General features: G+C 40.9%; 1 protein-coding gene across 3 annotated transcripts in view; it reads right to left on the reverse strand.

Annotated features, from left to right (window-relative positions):
* Positions 1–16,120, reverse strand: part of PSD3 (pleckstrin and Sec7 domain containing 3) — a 383,494-nt gene that overhangs the window by 41,253 nt on the left and 326,121 nt on the right. For all 3 annotated transcript variants that reach the window (XM_045821887.1, XM_045821888.1, XM_045821889.1), the window contains one exon: positions 13,133–13,203. In XM_045821887.1, coding sequence (XP_045677843.1) covers positions 13,133–13,203 — 71 coding nt within the window. The remainder of the gene's footprint in view (positions 1–13,132; positions 13,204–16,120) is intronic.

The raw sequence follows: 16,120 nt of genomic DNA on the forward strand, positions 1-16,120 counted from the left end.
GCTTTCTCCCCTAAAAAGTTTGTTAGTTAAACCTCCTGTGAAACTGAATCATAACATACCAACACAAACAATCACCTACATATTGTGCAAATAATTGTCATCAGTCTGAAAATCTATCTGTGCTCTCAGGTGAATATCAAGGCCAATTCAGAAAGTAACCAAATCTCAGTGAAATTCATCAACATCATTAAGTACATGCTGTGATTTCAATTTTCAAAGTATTATCTACTTCTAGTCTTATTAAACAGGTAAAATTGCTATACCTAATGAAAACGATTTAAGACAAAGTTGAAATAGTCTTGATTTCCACTGAGAGAATAGACAGGAGAATTGAGAACACATTCTTGCTTGAAGTTATGAGGCTACTTATAAAAATGTCAGTAACTCAAGTAAACTGGATCCTAAACTGTTGATCAATTCCTGATTTTAAAAAGGCATTAAAAGTATTTTCATAATTTTGATATTTTTAAACATTTAAAAAAAGTATTTCTGGTTAGATATCTTTCTAACAATAATTCAGCTTTATTTTTCTTTTACTTGGGAGCAAAGAAAGTGCTATATTTCTACATATCTGAAAGCAAAGAGTATATATATAGCAAGTCAAATGAAGGCATGTTTTTTGCCCATCACTTAACTCATCATATATATACCTGCAAATCATTTATTTACAGAATTTTAAAACTGAAGGGAACCTAAAAGATCAGTTCATCTAATTTTCTCATGTTAGGTAAGCAATTTTAGAGCCAGAGAAGTATGTCCTATATTACTGTACTAAGGACAATTGAGAGAACAAGCAAGTTAAAGTCAAAGGATTCAAAATATTTATATTATTTTGTTCAATGATCATGTATTAGGTGCCTTTCTTCCACATTACGCAGCGTGGAGCTACGGAGGGACCACTGTCAGCACTGAGACCCTCCGTGTCACACCCCACATTCACACAGAGGGAAGCCCCCCTCACAGACACAGTGCGGCCCGAGGGACTGGGCCTGCTTCTCAGTAAGGCCCGACTCCAGTGAGGCACAGGAGACGTTCTAGGAGGACTCTGGCAAGTGAATCAGGAAGTAATGATTTATCTTTTTGGCAATTACCCAGCTGAACTGGAAGAAAGTTAGAGCAGATAACTATCAGCTGCCCTTCAGAAAGATTAGAGAATTCCTTGACCCAGTATCTGAAGAAAGTTAAGTCTTAAAGTGTTTACGCAGAACCCTCGTCTCTGCACCCTTCCATAGTTCTCCTGTATTTCTAATTAAGACAAGGATCCGAGTGTTTGTTGGTGAAAGGCTACTTTACGTCTTCCTCTTGGTTGCAGGATTCTCTAACCTCCTGTCAAAGGCTGCACTTGTGACTGCCGGCTACCGTGTGGATGTGTCTGTCCATCAGCCGCCCTCCCACCACTCAGTTCTGAGCCCTGTGAGCCCAAATCAGTGTCTGATTCACGTTGCCCACTACAACTCACACACGGCTGGTGTGGGTATAACATCCACTGAAAGGAAGGGGGGGAGGAAGGGAGCCAGAGAGGGAGCGGAAGCACTGCCAAGGACCCGAGCAGCAAAGGGAAAAAGAGGCTTGATCTCTGGACCTACCTCACACCCGAGTAACTTGGAGGAAGCCACGAAGCTCTGTATCATCTCCTTATGTGGGGATAAAAGGTTCTTTAGGAATAAACCAGCTTCTGTTTGCTAAGCAGAAGAATTGGAATTGTGTTTTTAAACAGGAGCCTTCAGAGCGCAGCCTGTATGTTTTAAACCCCAGAGACAAGGTATGTTTCTAGTGATCATGTCTTTTTATAAATTTATAGTTTCTTATAATTATGATTATGTCTAAATATCCTTTATATAATGGTCGTATTCCTGTTGCACTGGGTCATCCACCTAATTAATGACTAATGAAAACTTGGATATGATCATTCTCCTCCTAAGAGAACATGACTTCAAAGCCTAGTTGACTTTTTCTTTCACGCATCTTCCATTGTTGTAGAGAATGACAGAGGGTCCATACGACCTTTTCAAAGTGAGAAAGGGCACAGAGCCAGTGGTTTCACAAAAGGAAGCCAAAATGCCCTGAGCACGCAGGAAAGCTTTCCGCTGTTGGGCAGCAGGCCGCGATTGGCCGGCTCCTGGCACCATGCTATCTGGCACCATGACCTCAGGCTGGGCAGCAGCGTCCAGTCTGGGGGCCTTGAATCTTCAGGATCTTCCTTCTCCCTGGCCCAGCTCACACTCTTGATGTCATCCACACTTCAAACAGTGCAAAAACAAAACCAAACATCTCTTCCCAATGGGACTTTCAAAAAAAATTTTTATAGGCAATTGGGAAAAAATATCTTCCTTTCATGTAATGCAAGGAATCAAGAGATAATTTGGCCTCAAGGACAGAGAGTTCCCAGAATATTGTGATAGTAACTTAAATTTCAGGTAACAAACTGATGGCTTACTGTTGAAAGACATGGTAAAAGGCCAATATATTCCGGTTTGAATAGTTGTTTTTCTAGATCCCAGATATAAAAGACATCAGAAGATTCTCAAGAACCTGGTATGGAGAATAATACAATAATCAAGTAATTCACTCCCATGCACAAACCAGCCACCTACACCCATTATTCTTAACCATTAGATCAATCACCTGACAATTTATTTTAAGGTAGCATTAAATCAGCTTTGTTATTACCAGACCTGTAACAAGAATAGCATCATAAAGCTTACAATAAAATAGTTTCAAGAAAAAAGAAGAGACTAGCAGCGTCAGACACAAAGCCTGGACAGAAATTGACAGAGGATTTCTGAAGCTATGCGACAGCAGGGACTTGACTAAGCATTTGGATAGCAGATGACTCACTCTCAGTGCACAGAGAGAAAGCTAATATCCAATATCAAAAATGATGGATCATCAGCACCAATAGGAATTTAATCATTTTATTATCAATTCATAACAATTTCAAAATTTTAAAGCACAAAGGAACTATGTTACATTAAAATGATCATATCTGATGTCTCTGCCACAAACACTTACTGTTCCAATAATAACAGTTATCAGTGGATAAAGATTTAAATATAAGCCATGACACTATTAAAGTCCTAGAGCAGAACATAGGCAGAAAAATCTCAGATATTTCATGCAGCAACATTTTTACTGATATGTCCCCCAGAGCAAGGGACATAAAGGAAAGAATAAACAAATGGGATCTCATCAAAATAAAAAGCTTCTGCACAGCTAAAGAAAACAGTATTAAAATAAAAAGAGAACCAACTGTATGGGAAAACATATTTGCCAATGATACCTCAGACAAGGGTTTAATCTCAAAAATATATGAAGAACTTACATGATTCCACTCTAAGAAGACAAGCAACCCAATTAAAAAATGGGCAAAGGACTTAAACAGACACTTCTCCAAGGAGGACATACAGAAGATCCAGAGACACATGAAAAGATGTTCAATATTGCTAGCTATCAGAGAGATGCAAATTAAAACCACAATGAGATACCACTTCACACCAGTCAGAATGGCCATCATAAACAAAGCAACAAACAACAAGTGTTGGAGAGGTTGTGGAGAAAAAGGGATCCTACTACACTGTTGGTGGGATTGCAAACTGGTACAACCACTATGGAAAACAGTATGGAATTTCCTAGGAAAATTAAATGGATCTGCCTTTTGACTCAGCAATTCCACTGCTAGGATTATATCCTAAGAACCCTGAAACACCAATCCAAAAGAACCTATGCACCCCAATGTTCATAGCAGCACAATTTACAATAGCCAAGTACTGGAAGCAACCCAGGTGCCCATCAGTAAATGAATGGATCAAAAAACTATGGTACATTTACACAATGGAATTCTATGCAGCAGAAAGAAAGAAGGAGCTCCTACCCTTTGCAACAGCATGGATGGAATTGGAAAGCATTATGCTAAGCAAAATAAGCCAAGTGGTGAAAGACAAATACCATATGATCTCACCTTTAACAGGAACCTAATCAACAAAACAAAGAAATAAGCAAAATATAACCAAAGACACTTAAATAGAGAACAGGCTGACAGTGTTCAGAGGGGAGAGGGAAGGGAATTTCAGGGGAAAAGGGGAAGGGTTTACAGGAACAAATATAAAGGACACATGGACAAAAACTAGGGCTGGGATGGGAGTAAAAGATAGAAAATTGTACTTGAACAATAATTAAAATAAAATTATTTAAAAAAAGAACAAAGAAGAAAAAAAGAAAGAAAAAAATAACAGTTATCAGTAGGGTGGAAATTTCTTATACATGAGCCTGGGCTCAGGGGACTGCAGGTACACAAACCGGGTAAGGAGAAGGGTGAATTCTTACTTGGCTAGCAGACAGACAAAACCACTCTGTGATAAATGCCCTGTGGTGCTCTACCTCAGAGAGTTCTAAAAACCGGAATCAGTTATTTGCCCAACTTTATTCCATTCACCCTATGTTTTTACCAATCTGCACCAACACATTTGGTTTAAATCATGCCACTAACATTCACTGCATGAGACTGGTCTCCTCATCAACACAGTGAACTGAAGCTTGTTTAGGGGGCTGGCACCATGCTATTCACCACATAGTTCCCAAAGTGACCGTTTGTAAATGGTTCCGACATTACTATTGTGATGCTCTGTGGATGTACTGTCTGCCTGCAAGTCAAGGGCAAGTGACTAAGTAACACGATCCAGGGGGCCAGAAAGAGAAATGAGGTGCTCATGGGGAAGAGTGTAACACGCAGAGCAAAACAAGGGCTTGGCTAATGTCAGAAACTATCCAGGGGAAAGGAAGAAAGAAGAGGCTTGCTCACTTCACGTTAGAGAGAGACCAATAGCAGGAAAGAAAAGAGATTCAGAAGAGATGAGACAGACCCTGGGGACCTGTTATTTGCAAAAGTCACATAAAGGGGGGAAGCAGAAAAGGGGGAATGGAGGGAAGATCCAAGTGGGAGCTATAGGCCAAGCCTTTTGAAAGCAGTTGTCTGTATTCTCTGCCTGTATGTCTTGGACTCTCACTCCACCCTGGCTTCCACGCCCAGCATTTCACTATGGCTGCTTTATCAATATTGTCTTTGTTGCTGAAATCAAGAGGCATTTTCCAATTTCCATCTTAACTTTTCACAACTTTTCACAACATGGCAACATTCTGCCATCTCTTGACATCTGTAGTGTCTCGTCTGTCCTTCTGTCGTCCCCCTGGCTCTGGCTGCTCACTGTTCAGGCTCCTTCACCATCCAGTCCTCTTCTGGCACAAGTGAAGTGTGCGTGTTCTACTGCTTCTCTCCTCTGTCTTCTCCTCACTCTACAAACTCTGAGACACACCATCTACTCCCATGGCTGACATTACCAACTATTTTTTAAAAGATTTTATTTATTTATTTTTTAGAGAGAGGGGGAGGGAGGGAGGAAGAGAGGGAGAGAAACATTGATGTGAGAGAGTTTGCACCCAGATGGGGGACTGAACCTGAAACCCAGGCACACGCCCCAACTAGGACCTGAACCGGCGACCTTTTGCTTTGTGGGATGATGCCCAGTGAACTGAGCCATACCAGTCAGGGTCGAAATTACCAACTATTTTTTGAGGGTTCTCCAGATCTGTGTTTCTAGGCTCCCTCCTCAGCTCCAGATCTGAATATTCATAATTGCTTGTTGGACAGATCCATTTATTATTACTCCACAGACACCGTGACTTCAACGCTGCAAGCTGAGCTCTCCAGTGAGGCTATTCCTCCCTTCCCGCCACCCCTACCATAGCCCAGCTAACCTGGTCTCTATGCCTCTGATGGAATTTGCCTCCATCCTATTCTCTATCCTATAACCAGACTGATCTTTCCAGAATATAAATCTGATTATGTCACACACCATTAAAAACACTCTGATAGCTCCACGCTGCTCCAAGATGATATCTTAGCTTCTAAGCAGGCTTTCTAGGCTCTTCATAATCTGCCTAGGATGCCTTTCACCTCCACTGAACTGGCAGCTCCCTGAATGGGCTGTGGTTTCCCTACCTCAGCATCTACACAGGCTGCTCCCCGAATCCTCCACGTGATGAACTTCTATTTGTCCTTTCAGGGTAAGCTTAGATATTTTCTTCATGAATTCTTCCATGATCTTCCCTTCTTTTCCAAGGCTCATTTACGTGTCCTCCCAAATGCGTTTCCACAGCACACTGCTCACTTTGTAGCACATATCAAACTGCACTGAAATGGGTTTTATTTGTTGATCTCTGCAGATGGCGCATAAGCTCCTTCAGGGACTAGATCTTGCTCACAACCACATCTCTAGCGTAACCATTCTGAAACACTGGCAGAGCTCTGATCTAACCCATGCATTCATACCTGATTGGCTTCCTCTTATAGCCTTTATCAGAAGAGTAGTTTGTTCGAGTTCAGCTGAAAATGGATGCTTTGGGTCACTTTTAAGTGTCAATCTGGGAGCCATTAAAGGTTGAAATGGTCAAGCAGAACTTGAGTGTTCTAGCGAGACCTTTAAGAACAGGTGCTAGATCCCATTACCTTCGTAGCCCCACACGTGGCACAGCCCCTAGCCATAGTACGCTGACTAAAGTCTTTGCCAAACTGAATGAAGTTAGTCTTAGGCTAGAGGAAAAGTGGGTCCTTTTCTCATTACCCCTGACCCTAATAAGAGAGAGCTGGCTAAAGGGGGGGAAGAAAAGAGAGAGGTGACTACTTTTTCTCGCAGCTACATCTGAGTCCCAGGAATGTTAACAGTGGCATTCTAAGGGTGTGGAGGGAAGGGCGATGGGGGGCACACGCCTCATCTAGCAGGTTCTGTGAGAGCAGCTGCCTGGCATGGAGTGTGATGCTGTCTGAATCTACTGGGCGCATGCCTGACGGAGGGAGCAGCGCACAACTGACATGCAAAAGAATCAGAAATTCCTTCAGGGAAGAAAACTGCTTCTTTTGTAAAGTGGACAGTTTATGACACTGTGATACCATCTCTTTCATTTTCATGATATGCTAGTTATTTAAAGTGTAATTTTTCAGCATTTTCTACCACTTGCTCTCCCCCATTCATCCTATAATCCAAATGTAAAAAGCTATGTTGCCATTCTTTGAACATGCCACAGTCTCTTGAACCTGTTCCTTCTCCCATCTCTGGCTAAACACTTTTTATCACCTTGCCTGCCTGCAGCATCTGCCGTGGTGCTCACAGGCTGGAACTCCAGCAAGGCCAAGGGTTAGCCTGCAATGGGGCATGGGAAGCCCTCTGTGGGACACAACCCGCACGAGCACCGAGCCCCCTGCACACGCTGGAACTGAGAGGCACTGCAAAGAAGAAGAAGTCTAAATGCCCATGACCGCTGTTTCTGGGCAGCGGCCCAGTGTTGCCAAGATCCCCCTGAAGCACGCACGGGCTGTGTAGCAGCAGACGGCACCCTGTTAACTTTGCAAGTGCTTGGCATTCTCTGATGTATCCATCTTCACAGCTGTACTGCCTATCTGCCTTTATGCTTTTTAAATTTTACAAATCAGGAAGAGCCTAATTAAAAACCCAGAGCAGATATATCCTTACGAGAACCTGGCCTGCTATGATTAAGCTTTCACTGACTGATGAGCTAGTCTCTAGGATTCCCGTGAAGTTTTGGGAATAGATATTGGTTGATTATGATGATGACATTTCAAGCACTGGATGCATTTTTTTCAACCCCTCCTTTTTCTTTTCTTTTAGAGGCTTTAAGGGCCATAACAAGAGAGACTGGGCACAAAACATGGCTGCCCTTTTCCAGACTTACTCTCACCCTGAGTAGGTCTTTCTCAGCAATGCGTACACTCTAACTGACTCAGATGAAACAGCAACCGGACAGGGTGCTCACAGCTCCACCCTGCACTCTCCTACACAAGAGTACCACTTCCACTGTGTCCTATGTTTCACTGTGTATAAGGAATTTCACCCAACTTCCTGAACTCTGCATTTGTCCCACTTCAGAGGTGTCATAAATATGGGCATGCGGTCTAAGTTTGAAGCTCTAATCCAAACTGAGGTTAAGTCTTCAAAGTTCAATTCTCTTGTCCATATTTAGTTCTTTCTCTTCTATATCTGGATGAATCCACCTCAATTCAATTCTCTTACCTGAGAGAGAGTGCAGGGGATAGGGAAAAGCTGGTGAGCTGGAAACAGTATCTCTCTTTGCATCACTTCTGTCAAATGTTCAATGTGAGAGTATTCTTCTCTCTTCCCAGGCTCACCCTGGGATGGAGTGGGTGGAAATCCTGCCGCTAGGTATTCAATGGAATGGTTTTGCCAAAGACAGCCATGCCCCATATAGAGATTTTAGAGAAAATGAAAATGTAAGCCAAAAGAACAGGATTTATGCTGGGGAGACAGCTGTGATATGTGAAGTTTAATTTCAAAGGCTATTCCCTGTGGAGACAAAGTGAGCTGAAAGGACTAATGTGGACTCGGCATGTACACGCACGCTGCTTTGGAGGAGGCCAGAGCGGTGCTGGTTCCACAGGGAACTAGAGGCAACACCAGCTATCTGGCCATCGTCTAAAAGCAGGTATCTCCTAACATCAACAACCGTCTCCATTTTCCCCACTGTTCTGTCCCTCCAAGTAATGTGTGCACTGGAGCAGGATGCCACAAGTCATTCATTGCTGCTGTTGTTAATCTTTGGGTTTCAACTAACTCCACACCCTTCCCTGCAAAGGTTATTTACCCACAAAAAGAGCCCTGGTCCAAGGAATCATCCCATGCTCTAATGTCCCTTACCTAATGTATTTTAAAAGAAATTTTTACAAAAGGGGGTTTGTGTTAAATACGGTCCTTCCCAGTCTAGACATCTGACTCAAGTTCCGGTAGAGAAACAGAACAAAAGGGGATTACAGAAGTGCTCCTTACAAAGCCACTCTGCCAGCATGCAAAGTGTTGAGACAAGATGTAATGTAGTGCATTCAAGGTCCTTTAAAATATCGACCTGGGTGGATTCCTAAGCAAGGTTGTTTTTTTTTTTTTAAATAATTCTTTCGATTTTATTATATATGGCATTAATATTTTTTAAATGAATCAAATGTATTTTCCTCCAATACTTGTACCTCCATTGCAAAGCAGTTTGTTCTCTGAATAGCTCAGGCTGCGAAGGCCAGCTGACTCAGTGCTGCAGGTGCCACCCCTCAGGGCAGGGCTCCCATAGACGTGCAAGTGTGGGAAGAGAAGTGTGTAAAGTATGTCAGAGCATGGGTTTGGGCACCGAGAACAAAATGCTCACAACTGAATGAGGCATTTTTCTTGGTTGTGGTAAGACAGACATTGTCATAAACTGCTCTTAGGACTAAAAGACCTTGTTCGGCCTTTCCCGGGAGAATCTGTAAGTACGTGTCAATACAGGCTTTGCCTTCCTGTGCTTCCCAGATAGTGTGTTTTCACAACTTGAAAGTTTGTGGCAACCCTGCACAGAGCAAGTCTGTTGGTGCCATTTCTCCACAGAATCTGCTCACTTCATGTCTCTGTGTCACATTTTGATAATTCTTACATTTCAAACTTTTTCATTATTATTATTACATTACTTATTACAGTAATAAGTGGTTGTTAATAAGTAATTATTAATAATTATTAATTATAATTAATAATAATTATTATTACAGTAATAAGTAAAGGATCTTGCCCTCCACCAGCAAAAACATTACAAGTCGCTAAAGGTTCAGATGATGGCTAGCATTTTTTAGCAATGAAGTATTTTTTAATTAAGGCATATACATTGTTTTCTTACATAATGACATTTTACACTTAACAGACCATAATATAGTGTAAACACTATATTATGCATTTTATTGGGAAACCAAAACACTTCGTGATTTGCCTGACTGCAGTGCTCTGGACCCAACTGGAAGCATGCCTGAGATGCCTGTGACGTGAGCCAGCGCCTGCCCCGTCCCCACCACCGCGGCCCGCAGCGCTCTGCCTTCAGGAAATAAACAGACACGTGCTCGAATGTGCACACCGTTATCTGTAACTAGGCAAAACTGAAAGTGGAGATGTCTAAAAATGGGAAAAGATTAAATTTGGTCAGTCTGTTCAATGGAAACCATTATAAGCAATTAAAACAAATGCTTCTGTAAACTCTATTAAGAAAAGAGGGAAAAATAAAACCATGACTTAATATTTCATAGTCACCAGATACCGGATCGACCAAAACACATGCTTCTACACATCTTTTACTTTATTTTTTTATTTTTTATTTTTTTAAAATATTTTATTTATTTATTTTTAGAGAGGGAAGGGAGGGCGATAGAGAGAGGGAGAGAAACATCAATGTGCGGTTGCTGGGGTTTATGGCCTGCAACCCAGGAATGTACCCTGGCTGGGAATCGAACCTGGGACACTTTGGTTCCCAGCCCGCGCTCAAGCCACTGAGCTACACCAGCCAGGGCCACATCTTTTACTTTAAAGATATTTGTGATAATAAGTAGAGTAAAAAGAAAAGGATGCCCAGACTGTATCCCAGTCCAAGTAGATGCTAAACTCTTTTCCTGGAAGGACATGAGCAAGATGGCGGAACAGGAGCTCTCAGTTCGTGTCCCCCCACAGAAACACCAATCTAACAATGAGATATGGGTCAAAATACCTTTATGAGAACGACACAATGCAGTTAAGAAGTTGCAGTACATGAGGTGAGCAAAAACCCAAGAACAGCTGTGCTGAAATGGGTGAGGAACGAAGGCTGGGAGAAAGGTGCCTAACCTAAATCAGGCTTCTCTCTTGGGAAGGGAAAGGGGAACAGAGCGTGTGTTGGGCACTCGGCTTGTCAGAGGGCCACCCACAGGAAAGGGTGTCTGTGCCCCCTGACTTGGGACACTGGTGGGGATCTGGGAGACTCTGGACCCTGGCTGCAACTAAGAACAAGGGAGGGCCGGGTGGCTTGCTGCTGCAGAACCAAAAACTCCCCAAATCTGGGGGAGGAAACAGGCAGCCAGATCAAGACACATTATAATCCATCTCAGAAATCAATGATGAAGAGAGAAGTTTGAAAGCAGCAAGAGAAGAGTGACTTGTCATATACAAGGAAAACTCTTAAGACTACCATAGGGTTTCTCAGTAGAAATCTTGCAGGTCAGGAGACAGTAGAATGATATATTTAAAATGCTGGAAACCCCCAGCCCCTGCAAGCCAAGAATAGAATACCCAACAAATTAGTTTTTTAAAAACAAAGGAGAGATAAAGACTTTCCCAGATAAGCAATAACTGACGGACTCTCACTGCTGGATCTGCCTCACAGTAACTGTAATAAAAAGAAAAAGATGGAATGAAAGGGAATGGAACAGCAACACGAAGGTATGTGAAGCATAAATCTCACTGGTAAAAGTAAATCAGGAACACACACAGAATAATGAAATACTGTACCAATCACTTTTAACCCCTGTATAAATGTTAAAAAAGAAAAGTACCAAGAAACAACTATAAACCCCAAAATCTGTTCATGGGTATATAAAAAGAAGTAAAAGTGACTAGTTTCTGTATGTCATTGAATTTAAGTTATCAGCTTAAAATAGACTATTAGAACTGTAATACATGGAATGGGAGTAAAAGGGAGAAAACTGTACTTGAACAATGATTAAAATAAAATTAAAAAAAAAAAAGAACTGTAATACATTTCATGAAAGCCTTATGGTAACCACAAAGAAAATATACAAAAGAAAGTGAGAAAGTAATCAAAACATGTTTCTACAAAATATCAACAAAACACAAAGGAAGACAGCAACAGAGAAAAAGAGGGTTAAAAAGCTACAAAAGAGAAAACTTATAAAATGCTAATAGTAAGTCCTTCTCTATCAATAATTACTTTAAGTGTAAATAGAATAAACTCTCCAGTCAAAACACGAGTATCTTCTGGTAGCTGTGGGCTTCTCATATATGGCCTCTATATATAAAGTGAATTCCATTTATTCCTAACTTGTGATTTTTTTAATCAGGAAAGGTGTTAAATTTTCACTAAATGTTTTTCTACATCTATGGAGACAATAATGCGATTTACAACTTTTGTTGTGTTAGCGTGGTTTATCATATTAACTGATTTTCCTGTGTGGAACCATCCTTGCATCCCAGGAATAAATCACACTTGGTCATGGTGTATGTGTGCTCCTTTTAATACGATGTTGAATTTGGTTTGCTGGTATTTTGTTGAGGATTTTTGCATCTATATTTGTCAGGGATGTTGGCCTGTACTTTTCCTGTAGTATTTTTTTCTGGTTTTGGTATCAGGGTAATGCTGGCCTCATAAGCTGAGTTTGGAAGTGCTCGCTTGGCCCCCTTTAATTTTTCAGAAGAATTCGAGAAGCATTAATTCTTCTATATAAGTTTGGTAGACTTTACTGGTGAACTGGTGATTACTGATTCTATCTCCTTACTAGATATAGGTCTGTCCTGATTTTTATTTATTCATGATTCGGTCTTGGCAGATTGTATGTTTTAGGAATTTATCCATTTCTTCTGGGTTGTCGGTATAACTGTTTCTTTTAATTTCTGTGCTATCAGCTGTACCATCCCTTCTTTCATTTCTGATTTTGAATCTTCTTTTTTTTTCTTAGTAGTCTAGCTAAAGTTTTGTCAATTTAATTGATCTTTTCAAAAAATCAATTCTTAGTTTCACTGATTTTTTGTTGTTTTTCTGGTCTCTACTTCATTTATTTCTGCTCTAACTTTAATGTTTCCTTCCTTCTACTAATTTAGGGTTTCATTTCTTTTCTAGCTACTTGAGGTGTAAACTTAGGCTGTTTATTTGATATTTACTTTTTTAAATGTATGTGTTTTTCTCTGTAAACTCCCCTCCTAGGACTGCTTTTGCTATATTTCCTAAGTGTTGGATGCCATGTTTCTAGATTTAGGTAGGATCCAAATGAAGGTAAATAGCTAAATACATATTGTTAAATAACAATAAATAAAAGACAGCTAATTTATAGTATAAATATCCACTGGAGTAAGTGCTGCCACAGGTCTGTACCTGCACAGACCTTAGGAAGTTTAACTAATTAACATATATCCACAATTTCTAATTGAATGTAAAAAGAGTTTAGACATCAATTAAACAGTCTTCTGGGTGTTTGTACAAACTGAATGTTTTGGGGGTAACTTATCTATCATTGCATAGTTTTGATAAATAAATAAATAAATTAACGTATTTTTACCTTTTGCAAGTAAAGAACTGTTCCCTTTAGTACAGCATAAAAGGTTTTCCATCCTCGCTTTCCTCTTGGAGCTAGAAAAGAGAAAAAACAAGAATTTTATTAGACAGAAATGAGCATTTCAGAAAGAAAACCTACACGATCAACACAGTGATTTTGCTTTAGTGTTCCTGGTTTATCAGCTACCAGAACTAATAATGGGAAACTAAGATTTTCTCAAGTTTTACTGTGTAACAGGCAGTATTCTAAAAATGTTTTCCATGAGTTAGCTCATTTAATCATCACAATAATCCTGAAAGCCAGGTACTATTCCTCCTGCTTTTTACAAAACGGAAGCACAGAGAAGTAATCTCTCATGGTCCCACAGCCAGAAGAGGGAGGAGGACCCTGAACCCAGCCTCGGAGCAGGGCTCCGAGGTCTGCCCTCTGGGACGGAGGGCTCGGAACTGGGACAGCAGAGGAGGAGGCATAGTGGGAACACACGGTCATCCAAGAGAATGTTTAAAACGCTCACGTACCAACGCCTTCATGGCTTTGCCACAGTTTCTAGGAGTCATAAAAAAAGTCTCAGAATATAAAAGGACTCCTCTCGACATTTCTGCCACCCCTCCACCAGATAATAACTTTGATTATTATTACTTATGGGACCACTTGTGATACTTCTGCTGCAGAACCTGCTGCACTGTAACATAATTTTTTGTCTAAATTTCTGTTTCAGGAGATTGTGATGACCTGAGAGCAGGAAGATCCCTTCATCTTTAGAGTTCACAGAACCCGGCACAATGCAAGGCAGACACTCGCCACACTCTCAGACTTTCTCTAAAGGAATTTTCTTTCAGAAACCCTTACACCCCCCTTTTCTTCCTATTCTGCCGGACCAAAAAGTGTACAGAATATTTCTATTGACTTATATAAACTTTTACAGATTGTCCTAAAGCAAAAACACAGATTAGCAAAAACAGTTTAACTATTAATTCTTAATCTTAATAAAATGAACTCTGTAACTGGAAAATGCTATTTTAGAAAAATGATTGGCATTTTTCTAAACATACCTATCGCAATAGGTAGGGAGGGCTAGTTATATTTGTTCCTTTGTCAACTCTGGGGCTGCCTTTAGACTGTCTTCGAGTTGGACACCTGATTAAATTAGAAAGTACATTATTCTTAAGATTTAAATCCTTTAAATCTCCTTTGACTGAAGACTCAAAAATTCTCAGGCTTGGAAACTGGGTGTGTACCCACCCACAGAACCCGGGTGCTCCTGCCAACACCACGCTGAGCTGTCCACCTGGCACAAGAGGACTCAAAACATCCGCTCTGCAGGTTTCCGGGGGAAATTTGAAAAAAATTGTCCCATCTGTTTCCACTACGTAAGTTTTAAAAGTGTGTATTCAAAAATAAATGGTCAGAAGAATATGCCATAACCTTTATAAAGAAAAAAGGGACCGCTATACATAGAATCGTAGGTCATATATATATGATACATATACAAAACACATACTGACTATTTCCAATAGACATCCAATACTGACATGGTTCACGTAAGAACAGTGCACATGGAAGTGACCACGGGTGGCAGGCGCTGTTGCAGAGCAGGGCCATGGGGTGGCGGAGGTGCCTGGCTCAAGGGCAGACCAGCTGGTATCTGGACCTGGCCTTAAACCTGTCCTCTCATGCACTGACCCCTAGCTGGGTAACCGCTGACCAGTCCCTCAAACTCTCGGGACTTTAGCTGCTTCACTTTAAAATGTGGATAATCCACATAACATAAGACAAAGCACTGGTTAATGCTGGAAAGAAATTAGGAAAAAACTCTTTCGTTTTCCATAGGAGAAATACAGGTCCTAAATTTTAAAGGTTTTCCCCATAGTCCTAAAACTAGTTTAGCAGTGTTCTGAGATCCCTTCAGTTGCAAGATCTACAAATCTATTTTTCTACCTTTCAAGTAGAAATCTCCCCTTTATGAATCTGTGTACAGGTTCACAAAAATTTTAACAGCTCTTTTTCATTACCACACTAAACTTATTAGAAACAAATCCTGAAGGCCTCTCCAACCGAAATGTGATCTTAAATCACCCAGAGGTCACTAATGCTAATGTAGTGAGCTTTCACCCTGTGTTGCATTCTCTACTTTTCCATCTCCCACAGGAATGTAAAAGTTAGTCTTGTTTTTGGTCAATTAATAATTCAGTTGTTTAAACCTAAATGAAGCAACCAAGTCTCCTAACAAGATAAATCAGAAGTGCTCAAGAGTGTACAGCCAGTATGCTATAAAAGCACTGTCCTAAGTGATTTTACATGTAATAACCCATTTGACCCACACCATAACTTTAAAAATAAGGTACTATTATCACCTCCACTTTGCAGATAAGATGGTGTGGGTGCCAACAAGTGGAATTCAGGGAAGAAAGGGCCCAAGTACACTAGAGCAGGCTGGGAAGGGTCCCTAGAGGCAGGCTCCACTGCCTAGATTTTAAATGCCACATGCGCGTGAGAGCGTGCGCACGCACACACACACACACACACACACACACACACACACACACACACACACACACTCTGCTCCTATGGCTTTTGCACCCTTGGTGAGGCTCCTCGTGTGAAATGCATGGGCTAGCCACCAATGAATGGGGGAGGCACTGTTCCTCGTAATGGTGACTAGAGAGTAGTTAAAACTGACTCATAGCACATATGAATATACAACTAAGAGAAGGGTTGTAATGTAGTTACATGATGAACAGGATGGGAGGAAGGAGGGAGATTATTGACTGGAATCCCAGCGCATCCTATTCAAAGGCTTTCCTTACAAAGTGGTAGGGAAGTTGGTAAGTGGATGTGTTTTAACAAATCTGGTTGCCTATTGTGAAAGAGCATTAGTATTTTTAATACTGCTAAAATAGACATCATTATTTTTCTGTCAACTATCATTCCCTTTAGACTTTATGTTTACCACTACCTTTATTCGTTACCACCTTCAGGACTTCAGGCTGA

This window comes from Phyllostomus hastatus, unplaced genomic scaffold, assembly GCF_019186645.2.
Source record: "Phyllostomus hastatus isolate PE091 unplaced genomic scaffold, TTU_PhHast_1.1 phas_scaffold_46, whole genome shotgun sequence".
Lineage (NCBI taxonomy): Eukaryota > Metazoa > Chordata > Mammalia > Chiroptera > Phyllostomidae > Phyllostomus > Phyllostomus hastatus.